This window comes from Rutilus rutilus, assembly GCF_951802725.1.
Source record: "Rutilus rutilus genome assembly, chromosome: 9".
NCBI classification, from domain to species: Eukaryota; Metazoa; Chordata; class Actinopteri; order Cypriniformes; family Leuciscidae; genus Rutilus; species Rutilus rutilus.
The window spans coordinates 20664168-20678114 of record NC_140223.1 but is presented as its reverse complement, the minus strand read 5'-3'; the positions used below and the strand labels follow the sequence as shown (position 1 = coordinate 20678114).

The 13947-nt window shown below is 36.9% G+C and overlaps 1 protein-coding gene across 2 annotated transcripts in view; it reads left to right on the top strand.

Annotated features, from left to right (window-relative positions):
• Nucleotides 1-585: 585 nt before the first annotated feature.
• LOC311297521 (uncharacterized protein) overlaps nt 586-13947 on the top strand; it is a 58287-nt gene continuing 44925 nt past the window's right edge. The window contains exons 1-3 of one of the 2 annotated variants that reach the window (XM_084419855.1): nt 586-1032; nt 2710-2867; nt 3398-3491. In XM_084419855.1, the coding sequence (XP_084275981.1) occupies nt 938-1032; nt 2710-2867; nt 3398-3491 (347 nt within the window). In that variant the 5' untranslated portion in view covers nt 586-937. Of the gene's footprint in view, nt 1033-2579; nt 2868-3397; nt 3492-13947 lie in introns of those variants that run through there. The other variant, XR_014628819.1, reaches the window with a different exon arrangement.

Genomic DNA, 13947 nt, shown 5'->3' with positions numbered 1-13947 from the left:
CTCTAAATCTAATTCCCTCGATTTCATATCTAATTCACAGTCGTGACTGAATTATGGATGAGAGCTTTACATCTTTCAAGTTTCTCCAGAATTCATTTTTATTGCCACACTGTGTTATTTTATATGGGTCCGGATTTCTCATCCTGATTTATTATCACAGTTTTAATTAAAACATCCTGATTTACTAATTGCTTGTTCCAAATCATAAATGAATTTGACATATAACATATGGAAATCACATAATGTTTGTCCCAAACACTTTTTGCTGTCTAAAATCAGGAAGTCTATTTAGGTCCCTGATCAGTGGTGCATCCCTGCATCTTAAATTTCTCTCTCCCCCTCTAAAACACACACACACACACACACACACACACACTGATTGTGCTGCTGCTGCTGCTGCTGTCCCCACAGAACTAATGACTCACAGGAGTGACTCATCCCCTTTCCTTCCTCCATCACAAACACTCTACACATCGTTGTATTATCTCCATGTTTAACCTGAGCAAAGATGGAGAAAGACTGAGATTTTTTTTTTCCTTTTGTCGCGTATTTGGTTTCAAAAATGATCTCTCTCTCTGTGCTGTTGTGTTGATGAAATAAGGCGAAATGTGTTTTGACATGTAGGAATAAGAACAACTGATTTTTGATCAATACTAAGGATTAATGTGTTTTTTACTGCTTTTAAATACTTTTTTGAATTATCGTAAAACCCAATTACTATGGCAAAAGTAATTCAGTAAAGAATCATTCCTGTCATTTTTATTTTTTTTATTTTTTTATTTTTTTTTTAAAGAAAATGTGTCCTAAGGGACAATCGAGGATGGCTTGGCAGTTTCCCGGGGGCATTAGTAGACTCTTGTTTGGGTGTTGCAAGAAATTTTAGGTGCTCTAAAAACACACACACACAGGCGTCTGGAATGAGATTGTCCATGCTGTTATGTTGACAAGTGCTCACACTCTCTCGCCAGCAGTGATTGTCAAGAAATCCAGAGGAAAAACCAAGGACAGTGATATGAAGACTTGCATGTCCAGGTAAGATCTATGCCGCAATCAGATACAAATAGGCTTATTTACAATAGGCTGCCCTGCAGTCCCTGAAATAATGGATTTAGACCTATTTTGTTTCACTGAAATGGGATAATTGTTGACCTGTCAAAACTTTACTGGAATAAACCTATCCGCTTTGTAGTCCTAAACCTGGAAGAGAATTGTTATTTTTGGGTTCCTCTGCGAATTTCCTATTTCCTTATAATTTCAATTTATATACCTTTTATGTAAAATGTTGGCCTGTAAAACAAGGCCTGTTAGCCTACTTGAAAAAAAATTGTTCACATAAATTACAGTCATATCTAAAAAATGAATTTTGAAGCCACTGTTTTGTTTAAAATGTAGATTGCTATACCAAATTGCTAAAGTATGTGTTTACGCACTTGACAAATTTGAAATTTGACTTGTCTTAGACCTAGTCCATTTTTATACACCTTTATTTAATAAAATAAAAAAAAGACATTCCATAGACTTCTATTGTTTTTCTTTATAGCTATTAAATATATAGGCTAACCTATTTTACCTACAAATTTGTCTCGAAAAGTGGGCACACACACACACACACACACATTTGGTTTTCCATATTTCATGGGGACTTTCCATAGACATAATGCTTTTTATATAGGCCTACTGTACAAGCTATATTACAAACCCCAACCCTACCCCTAAACCTATAGGCAACCCATCTAGAAAACGTTTTGGATTTTTACATTTTCAAAAAAACATCACTTAGCATGATTAAGCCTTTTCCACACATAGGACCACACACACACAGACTTCAAAATACACATGTAGGCTATATGACTGTGAGTAATTTATGCTTTAGAACAAAACGTGACATAATGACGGAACGTTTCTATTTCTGAGCATTAGATGCTAAAATGTGACGTTCAAAGCATCTTATCATCTTTCCATCCATGTATTTTTTTATACTAATGTCAATTATATTTATTTTTACTGCAGTGTGCCCAAAGTCAGTCGTCTACTGAAAGATGATAAGGCAATTAATTAATAATTAATAATTATGTGTGTAGGGTATTCTATAACGGTAGGCTATTTGCACAGACCTGTTGCGTTTTAAATAAAAATACATTGGTAACACTTTACAATAAGGATCGTTAGTTAACATTAGTTAATTACATAAGTTAACATGAACTAATAATGAACTGCACGTATACAGCATTTATTAATCTTTGTTCATGTTAATTTCAACATTTACTAATAGGCTACTTTATTTAAATCTTATTAACATTAGTTAATGCACTGTGAACTAACATGAACTAACAATGAACAGCTGCTGTACAGTAACAAATGGATTGCTCGTGGTTAGTTCATGTTAGTTACATTAACTAATGCTAACTAATGAACCTTATTGTAAAGTGTTACCAATACATTGTTATTACTAAACAAGAATAACTTTTTTAATCGGTCCACTAGTATTTAATAATGTTGACTTAACTAGCCATAACACAAAGCCAATTAGTCAAATTATGTTTTTCTTTTGTTGCGTAACAGTTCTTGGTGCAAGTGTTACACTAGTAATGACGTTCTGCGCCACGAGATGGCACTGTAAGCGCGGGAAAACGATAAGGAAGTCCTTTTTGAGACATTAACGGGTCTATGAGAGTTTCTTTTCTCTGTTTTAATTTTTTTGTTCCTTAGTTATTCGAGTTATTGTCTGCGACAGTGGAGTTTTACTTCAACTCGTGGGCCAAGTGTCCTACAGCATCAACACAGCTTTCTAAACCTATCATCATTTTTACACCTGTGGAAAAAAGTGGACGCGAAGAGTGCTAACTGCACACTTGGCTACCACAGAGGCAAGTGGGATAAATGTTTGTTAATAAATTTGATGAAAATGAATACGTCTGCCCTTGGAGACCCTGTAAATCACGGGGTAGTACAGGGGGAATATTAATTGAAATAGGAATTACATTGCAGAGATATTATAATAATATGATGGTCTAAACTTCCATTGGCTGACAGTCACACCTCAAAGAACTCATTGTTACAACTCTGGGAGCATATGCCAACACATCATTGGAGCATGTCCAATCCATGGCCAATCTCATACTGATCAGATCCAGATGATCTGTTTTAGATATTGGCCTCAGCAAAGCTGATATTGATCTACATGTATAATAATTTGCAAGCTTATATTAGTCACCACTAATTGTGTGTAGATCATGCATGCACAGCCGCAAACATTCCTCATGTCCACTCTCATAAATCTGGAGTCTGGAGTTGGCTGAGAAAATCATAGCTTGGCCTTGGTCATACTAATGTGATTCCAGCTATTTGAGGGTCACATTTTTCCAACATTATTGTCATTTTCTTTTGGCTGGAGTAGGTGGACTGACGTTGGCAGTTCCGGAAGTTGAGCAGGCTCAGGTTGGTTTCGTTGAGTCTGAGCCACTGGGTCGCAGTTCTGCAGGCGTTGTAAGGTGAGAGATCCAAGCGTGGGATTGGTCCTGTGAAAGAAGTGAACAGTCTTGGCCGTTGAGACCCAACAGCTTATTAACAGCATCATCTGAGTCATACTGTGGGGGTACATTAATGATGCAGCAGGGGTCAGCATTCATGCTTGAGTGTTTATGATTCAGCAGATGCCCACCTTCTGATAGACCCCTGAGAGAATGCTGCTCGGTTTAAAGGGGTAGTTCACCCAAAATGAAAGTTCTGTCATCATTTACACCCCCTCATGCTGTTCTAAAACCATATGCTGTTACTTAGAAATTGAAGAATATTTACACTGCTCCTTTCTGTACAAGGATAGGTTTTTTTTTTTTTTTGGAGTAACAATTTACAAAAAGGGACAAAAAACACCAAAGCCTAATTTAAGTAGTTCAAATGACTAGTGCACTAGATTGCACTTTTTCTTTAAATGTGAATAGCATCTTAAATTTATTTATTTACTTTTCCTCATCTCACACAAAAGTATTACATGACTTCAGAAGACTTGGAATATTATAGCTCACCATTTTTATGGACTACCTTTATGATACTTTTATGGTGTTTCTTTGAATTTTTTGGCAGATGTGGCAATGAACCAGACCACATTTGCCAGATTGGCACCACCACCCGACAAAGTTAAATGCAGTGACATTATTGTGTAATATTAGTTTATTGCACAATTTGACCAATTATTGCAAAAGTGGTTCCATCTGCATGTTAATTGTTTTTGTATTGTATGATAAACTAAGCTATTCACTCGATTTGTTGAGTTATTGTTAACCATCAGAAAGCTGATAATGAAAGTAGAGACTCGCAACACACGTCGATCAAAATACCAGATAAATGCACGAGTGGAAAAAAAAAAGCATGTGAGTTTTTGTGTGTGACCTTAAGTGAGCTGTGGTTTGGCTGCAGCTCTGGCATGGCTAGAGTCACGTCCCTCGGCTGAAGGACGGTGGGAATGTGGTGAGTTCGGTCGAGACCAGCTCGTAAAACTTTGCACCCTGGCACTTTCCCGCTTCCCCTGTAGACAAGGAACCAAAAGTAAGAGGGAAGCCACACAAGCACATCATGCAGGGTGGGGGTTTCTGATACATTTTTCAGTCATACACACAGTGCGGCTCAGCTGACCCTGAGGTTGTGACCTATCGCAGCTTCCTTCTGTGGTTTGATCGCCTTAACAAGTTTCAGTTCATCCACGGCATGTTTAGACTCTGTGCCTTCACTTAACCCCTCGACCTTTCTCAGCTGATGTGATCACTCATGTTTACTGATTGTGAAATGTCCTCTAAGCAAGACCGTAAACACACATATATTGACTCCAAAATGTATTTGAACACATATTCATCTCACATGTTCAGAGTAGCTAAGCAATTAGCAAATTGCTTTTCTGCTTCAATTTGTCTAGCTGATTTGGAAATTGTTGACGTTTATTTTGAGCCAAGTGTAAAAATAAAGAGTCATTTGTTTGTGCTGTGTACATTGTTACAGTACGCAGACACTGCATTATGAATTTAAATATTTTTGTCACATTTGCAGCCATTTTAGTTGTAGTCTGGAGCCCCGTTCAGACAAACTTTGTCTTTGTACTGTATATATTTATAACAAAAGCTATTTGTTTTTCTAGTACAAAGAGATTCTTACATTTTCAATTGTATAATTGGTCGCTGTATTTGTAATATAATATAGATATCGATATTTGAGTCAAAATTTTAAATGTAACAAATCGTGTAAAAATTTGTAATTTATTGGAAAATTAAACAACATTTTATCAAACTTTGATAATTGCCAGAAGATCAGATGATCAAATACCAGAAGATCAGATGATCAAACTACATTTTAAAAAAATCCCCTGTCAAGTTTATATTAATATATGACATCAGTATATGAGAGTCAAATTGGATCGATTAGAGGGACTCATGTCAAGATCACTCATTTAAAGGGATAGTTCACTTAAAAATGAAAATGATGTCATCAATTACTCACCCTCAATATATTGTTCCAAACCCGTAAAACTTTCATTCATCTTCGGAAACACAAATTAAGATCTTTTTGATGAAATCTGAGAGCTTTCTGTCCTTCCATTGACAGTCTATGCAACTACCACTTTGACACTTCAAAAAGTTCATAAAGAGGTCATAAAACTAATCCATATGAATTGAGCGGTTTAGTCCAAAAAAGAGACTAAACAATGAAAAAACTGAAAGTTGTCGGAAGCTTAGTGATGGTGACGCTGAAGTCGTGGGACCATAGAGTAGTTCGTTTATAGCCTAACCTTTTGCTTATTACTTCTGGTGACTGCATTTAGGCTGTGAAAATTATCTTGATGTATAAACTTTTGTTGATTACAGAGCTTTTTTTTTTTTTTTGCCATAATCCAAAAGCCTATGGAAAAATCCTGTTGGATTTTGTTGAGGAAACCAGTGTGATGCGAACTACCGAAGTGATGTCATACCTGCACCACTTTATTATTACCCCTTATTTTGACTCATATATGAAAACATTACTCCTTTACGAAGGAGGGCACTTCAAAAGTGAATTCTGAAGAATTTGCACAGCAAATCCACGTACCCTTCTCTTTTGAGTGCGTTTAAATGCCATTTTGCCAATATAATTTTGTGACTAAAGTGAACTGAAAATGCTCCAGCTGCCAGCTGATGAAACTGGTGAGCACAGACCGTAATTACAAAAAAGGCCACACAGATTTCACTAACTCTCTCTGTTCCTCCTGCTTCCGCTTACCAGTTGCTGCTGGACAGAATTAACCTGATTTTGGTTACAAAAGATATTTCTCATGCAAAATGCGCTGGGCTAAAAATATTCAGGGAAGCATATTTTATGCACGCATCACCTTATTTCAGACATCTACCCAGTTGATTGTTCCTATTTGTCTCTAGTTCTTCTCGCCACATTGAACTAAAACCTCTGGTTTAGGGGATGTAGAAGCTTGTTGTGTGAGATCTGCGGTTTGCTGTATTGTATGTCGAAATATCCTTGTCCTTTCAGCTGTAGGCAGAGGAAGGCATTTGCCATTATCAGAGTTTTAACAGTCGCTATACCAACAATAAACAGTTTCTTTTGATCGTCTGTTGTGATCACCTGAATTAGCCATGTAGCACGACTAGTCTCGCACTAAAGACATTTTATATACTTGAATGCAGTTTGTTTCATCAGTTTAAGAAATATTAAGATGACCATTTTAATGACACGTTACTTATGAAACCAAACTCCATTTCCTTAGTCATCACATGTAATAAAGTTAAATGTTTTCTTTGCTTTGAAAGGGTGATTAATGCATTAATAACTTGGCCATAGTCTTCAAACAGAATGTTTTTCTCTGTGTAACCCTTTACGTCTTGTGAAAGCGAAAAAAAAGTTCACGGTCCCAGGGCGGCGTATACCAATTCCCTCTCACACTCTCTGCCATGCCCTCAAACCTTTGGAAGGCCTCCTTCCTGCAGTAAATGTCACGGCACTCTTTAAGAAAATATATTACGCATAGAGCCAAATGATATGATCTAAAAGAGGCAGTGCCGCTCTTTTCATGTGTCCTATCTCGGCTCTGGAGAGGAACGTTTTGGAGCAGGCACAGCGCTAATCATATCTTTCAAGAAAATAAGTGTCATTTGTATATAATTAACTCGCTCTGCCTCTTTGTTTCCACATCTGAATGATTGAAATTATGACTTGGTTGAAGAGATATGGTTGCAGTTTACAAGAAACAAAATAGCAGGCCATTTTAGAGTTTAAAATAGTCTTCTAAAATATGATTTTCATTGCATATCAAATGATTAAATCAGCTTTATTCAAGCACACAGACTTTTATGGTATGTTCACAGAAAAATAAATCACTCAACAGATTGTTGATGGTTTGAGTCAGTGTTATTCAATTATTGAATTATTAATTATTAACATTATTTCAATGTATTTGTATATTCCTTGTGACTTTCCACTATAGTGTAAATTGACTTAATCTATTTCTTAAAAAAAATATATTTTTTAAAAACAGGAACTGCAGCTGAAATGTACAGTTATGTTAGAATATGAAATTATTTAGGCTACTATTAAAAATAAATTATAATAACAATAACAATAAGGATTTAATTATTGATTTAATCTAGTCTGAGTTTAAATAAAATACTTAGCCCTGATGAAAGATTTCCATTAATCATGGTTTAAAATTTCCAGTTACATTTTCACAATATTATTCTAAAAATGAATTTTCACATTATATAACACACTTTGTTATATCGAATAGATAATGCAAAATTTTATTAAAGCAATTAATGGGTCTTTAAATACAATTTTCGTGTACAAAAAGATTTGTTTACAGAGTAATTGTAGTTTTGAACAGTTCAGGAATTTTTTCTTGCTTTATGTGGCCATGTTTTATAATTGTAATGTTTAACGAATCCAGACTTAATAATTATAATTGAATTATTTTAAGCTGCATTCTCACTTAATTGAGTAGTATTGTCTGGGTGTGAGGGAGAGAGCATGCAAATTATTGTGTGTGCGACGTGCGTGTGTGTGTTTGTGTGTAAATGGCAGATTGGCACATCTGTGTTTGCCACTATGATGCAATATTACTGACGACACCTTGACTAAAGAGCTAAACAACAGGATCACAGACACTCAGTGATATCCATGTATGAAGAAACGTTCTTCATAATGCTTATGAATATCAGTTCCTCTTCTATGTCTGTGTACACCCCGATCTCATGAGAAAATGCAACTCTTTTTTGAGGTGGTGGTTTTGTATGCATTTGTATGAAATTCATTAATACGGAAACATGATTTTTAGGGGGAAAATATAAGCATGAAGGTCCAGCCCTAAACCTAACCGTCTGGGGCGTAATTTAATTGTACAAAAATGTACGACTGAAATTGTACAGATTCTTATGAAACTTTGAACCAAAACGTTAAAATAGTTCGTCTGATGTTCTGAAGTTCATGATGTTATAGAATGGTTCAAAGTGCAGTTGCACTTGCTCATTGCTTATTCTGTATAAAGCTTCGTTTATATGTGTGACATTTGAAAAACGGCAGAGTTCTGCAAAGCTCTTGTGCAGTGTATTATAAGCAAAAATGAACCGGTATCTCAGTCACCGCTAATGGACGTCATGGTCCACTATCTGTCCCTGTATTTGAAGCAACTGAGAAGTGTGGCTGGTTGTTTTGCTCAAATCAGAGTGTGTGATCTTATCTTGTGATAACCCATGATAACTCATGTTTACTTGAAAGTGTCACACAGGCAGTCTCTGAGTGGTTGAGTTTGTTCAAAGTGTTATCTTTTCTAAGCATTTATTATATTTTATATTTTTACTATATACTGTACAGTGTTCCAGCAGTACATGTCTTTGAATATGCATTAGTGTAAATCCAGTGATCTTTCTCGATGTTCAGTTATATAAATTGCCAAATTTCCATTATTAAAGCAACAGCTTTAATGAGACGAGAACAGTGCTTTGAATGTACTAGAATAGTAGATTAAATACATTTTCACAAATACATTTTTTACATTTTCCCGTGAAAATGTATGTGGTATTTGTCTGTGCAAAACTCACCACGGTGGGAATGTTACGAGAATGTTATGTTAAATGATGAAGAAATGTGTTAAATAGGTCTGCTAATTATTGTTCTTGGACTATTTTTTTGTGAAATAATCTACATAATCTTTTTTAAGAAATTCCAAATGATTCACTTTTTTGTTTAACTAAAATCATTAGTTTAAAAAGATAATAATAACAATAATAATATCGAATGAACCAAAAATACACTTTTGAGGTAACTTCAAACAAAGCTAAAAACGCTAATGTTCAGTTAAAAGTAAACTATGACTCTACATCAATAATTACTATTTTAATAGGAATACACTAATATGGCCACACATGCAGGTTATTATACATTAGAACAGGCTTAATGCTCAGTTTTATACTAAACTGTATATATCTCATCTCTCAGAAGGGTTTGGAGAGAGTTTGAAGAGCCCTGTTAGGTGGATGAGGCCTGGATCCTTCATTCTGAGGCCACTGTACAGAATAGAACACGAGTAATAGGGTTGGGTATTGTTTGAATTATAGCAATTCCGATTCTTATTGATTTCCAGTTTTTAAAATAAAAATTAAGTCAAACATTTAGATATCCAACATATTTATTCTGTCTTTTTGCAAACCATTCTGTTGCAGCTGAATACCATGAACAAAAATCACCTAAAGAACACTTTTGAGGAACTTTTGCCTGGTTTTAACAAAAAAATACCACTGCAAAAACAACTAGATTAACTACCATAAATTTCAAATTTCAAGTAAGCAGTTAGTAATACAATAAACAAACTGGCAATAGCACAAATAAATACATAAAAACTGAACAAATTACTGAAATTTAAATCAAATTAGCATTGCATTAACATTAATGACAGAGACGGCAGCTGGTTTATTAAGACCTAATGCACAGATCCAATATACTGTTACACATGCGTTTTTTTTCTCAACTGTTTACATTCACTTAAGACAAAGCTGACTGTTTACAAGGATATTTTGACATAATATTGTGTGATTTGCCTGTTTTAGCACAAGAAGACTCGAAAGAGAAAATTGAGTATTGGCGCACTATATGAGAGGCAGCTTTTTGTGTGAGTGCTTTGGAGCGGAATCGGAATGTGCGACTTATCGAATCCAGATCCACTGTTTGTGGAAATTTGGAAATGGTTCTAAAATAAAACTGGTTCACGATTCCCAACCCTAATGAGTAATCTAAATAAAATATTGTAGCCCTGTCTCACACCTCCTCCAGTGTGACTTTGTTTGTCTGACCTTGTCTTTGTCTTCCTGTCACACTGTCTGCTGGGGCCTCCCCGATGTTATTTTCCACCACAGTCTTCCCTCAGAATAAGGACCTGAAAATTCACACACCGGTGCAAATAGAGATGTTCTCACCCCTCAAATCCAGTATTCGGCAACAACACATACTTGTAGATATTTCATCCTGAAAAAAAAAAAGACTTTCAATCATGTGGATGTTTTCATGTGCAATGTCACATTGCTGTTTGTAACCATGATAACTGTAGCATTACAGTATGCCAACTTCAATTAAACAAATTGTTCAGTCTTTAAGGGCTGGTATTGTTACAGATTTCCCCATTCTAATACGATTCACAGGCTTTCAATTTGATTCTGATTCATTTGGGTAGCTATGTTTAGAGATGCCCGATTTTATTACGTTTACAATCTCTCAATTCGATTTCGATTGTGATTTTTTTTTTGGTAGCTACAGTATATTTCATAATATCCATTTTGCCTTACATATGTAAGAAATGTCTGTTAATGTAGGCCTATCTTTCTGTTAATGCTGTAAACTATACAATGTAGGGTTTCAAATCAGTGTTCACTAAAAAGAACCAGCTCATAAAGTCATTTTGTTTGTGAATCGAACTATACCGGTCATGCTGTATGTTTTTGTGTCAAAAACTTTATATGTTGAAAGATGGCGCACTCGAGAAAAAGTGCAACGTGCAAAATGTCAGAATAAGTCCCGTCTTTGAAATAAAAGAGCCATTGGCCAATTGGTAAAGTCATCACGTCACTTCGGCTTACGTTAGAAGCTCAATGTTCTGAAACGCGCACTTAGGACTGCACATGCACATTGGCTGATCCAGCCTGAAAGTCGTTTTTTGTCATGATTTGAGCATTTAGAATCTAAATTTATAAGACAGGTGTTGTCAGATTTATTTGGTGATTTCAAATATGAAATTTATTCATAAGCTTGGTGAACAGCTTTGGATAAGTTGATGTTTTTCCATTCAGAGAGATAGGAGCTGTACTTGAATGCCTGAAATATTTGCCCGAGAAGCGTTTCAAAAATGGTCACTGACTTGCCTTAAAGGGATTTTGTTCACGTGCAACCCACAAGGACAACTCAATAGAAAGACGTTTGCCATTATTTTGTGGCACATTTTTTATTGCATCACATTCAATACAGCCTCTGCCCTCACATTCACAACTCCATGAATTCTGTGGTGCTGTAGAATCTTGTGCATAAACACCTACTAGGCAGCCTACATTATGAAAAGATTAGTTAAAAAAAAAAAAAAAAAGCATGGCCCAAACTATGTAGTTCATTCGAATGAAATGATGTAGGACAGGAAATTCTAAATTGGCAAATACAAATCATTCAGCCACAGAAAATAAGCATAGAGTTAAAGATCGATCTTGGAATTTTAAAGAATTTATATCTAGATCAAATAGTTTGGGTTTTTAGGTTGTTGTTGGTTTTTTTTTACCCAGTGCTCAAAAAGACAAAAATAAGATACCATATTTAACAGACACAGGTAAAGAAAGTCTGAGTGGAGGTCAGTGAGAGTTTCTGCACAGGAAACAGTGAATGCATCATCATGACTCACTCCAACTGCTAGAGATGAAAGAAAGAGAGATGGGTATCGGTGGGCAGGGAGTTATCATCACTCTGTTGCCGTGGTTACCGCTGCTCGTCAGCGCTTGCAACATGCGCACACACGAGCGCACGCACTTACACACACGCAGCCCCCGTGTGGGAAAGGTTCTGGTAGAACAAAGCCGCTATGCTTTTTGAGGTGTGTGGTGTCCTCAGCTATGTTGAGTACATTTTCTTAGAAAGGGCTGTGGGATGACGTGCTTGCGTTCGTATGTGCTTCATTCAGACCATTTAGACGGAACCAGTGTATTGTGTAGCGGCCGTCCTTTTCTCACCATTGTAATAGGCTCTGAGCTCTGCTGGGGGGGATCAAATTACTTGTATGCTTTTGGTTATCAGACGCTTCTCAAAAAAAAAAGATTGCTACTAAAATGGTCGTAAATGCATTAAAAAATGTCCAAATCATAAGCAGATGATTCTTATGAATCGGTTCTTTTTACTAGTCAGTAAAAAGAATTCAGGACACCTCTTCGAGTTTGCCGTTTGAGTCGGCTTGCTCAGTCAAATCTTCCACATCGGTTATTGTCTAACAGCTGCGTCCCAATTCAGAGACTGCATCCTTCGAACGGCGCATTCAAAGGCCGATTGTGTCACGGCGGCGAAGCGAAGGCTGTCCCAATTCAAAGACTCATCAAATGCGGCCTCCAAATGCGGCCTTCGTTTCCCGTGCAGTGAAAGATACAACGGATCCTTCGTGGCCTTGCCTACCCCAGAATTCATTTCGCGGCAGTGACGACAGGATTTTTTGAGAGAAATTGGCGACAGCTTGAGCTTTACGACTCTGGTTTGATTTGGGTAGTGCTGCTAGTGCACTCATTTGTTAGCATGCTTGTCGGAAGTTTAAAATCATTGGTTCCCGTAAGCCAATCACATAACGTTTGGTTATGGCGTGTGTTATGTGCATGCTCAGCCGCATCTAACTTCCACTGTAAACACATGTATGATGCGAAAACAAAACCATCGAGCGAAATACCGGACTGAACATGGCTGTGAACGACTTTTGCAGATTATGTGAAGTAAATCTACACATCCACGGTCCAATCAGTGTCTACGTCACGGCTCTCAGCCCGCCCTCTGTTCGTTGATTGGCCGGCTGTTTTCAGGCCTGAGAAAACGGAAAGCTATTACGCTTTCTCAGACTGAATACAGAAGCGAAATGAAATTGAGCGGAAGTAGGAAGTCTGACATAAGCCGCTTTCCGACCAAGTAGTTACAGGAACTTAGTTCTAGGAACTGTCCACTTCTAAACAGTTCTAAGAACTACTCTCCCCCAAACTCAGTTTTGCTGTTTGCGTTCGCACTGGCCAAGCGGCCATAGGAACTGGTAGGAGGGGTAAGGGAGTGACGCAAGCACAGTGACTTTTATTTTGACGGCGCGACGGACCTTTATTTTGGCGGCGCTGAGAACGCCAGAGCAAACAATGCTCGCATTCTCTGTGTTTATTAGTTAGCAATCTGTCTAACAGTACTGTTTAATATGTTATTAGATAGAACTGTTATAGAAAGTAGACAGTATATTAAAAAAAAGTTATTAGCCTATGCCGTGTGGTTGATGTCCAGTGTTGCTAGCTGGGCAGATAAACATAATCATGTTTGGCTTGGTCCCCTCAAAGTTGCGTTGGATTTTCTCTTCAGCATAAAGGTTTAGAGGCCCATCTATCACTGTTTTCCATGTTTGTATAGTTAGTTTCTGGAGTAAATATATAGGCTATAATCTGTGTGTTTACATTCTAGCTGTTTTAAAAACGGGTGCTGGTGCTCCGCGTGCATTCAGTCAGCGTACACTAACGTCACGGGTAGTTCCTATAGTGCTGGTTTAGACCCTACTTTGAAGTAGGACCTAAATTAGTTCCTCCAAATGGAGTTCCTAGAACTAAAATCGTTCCTAGTTTCTGCGGTGCGAACACGCCGACATCCGAGTACTTTAGACAATAGTTCTAGGAACTGTGAAAAGGTTCCTCCGGTCGGAAAGCGGCTATAGTCAGGCTAGTACAA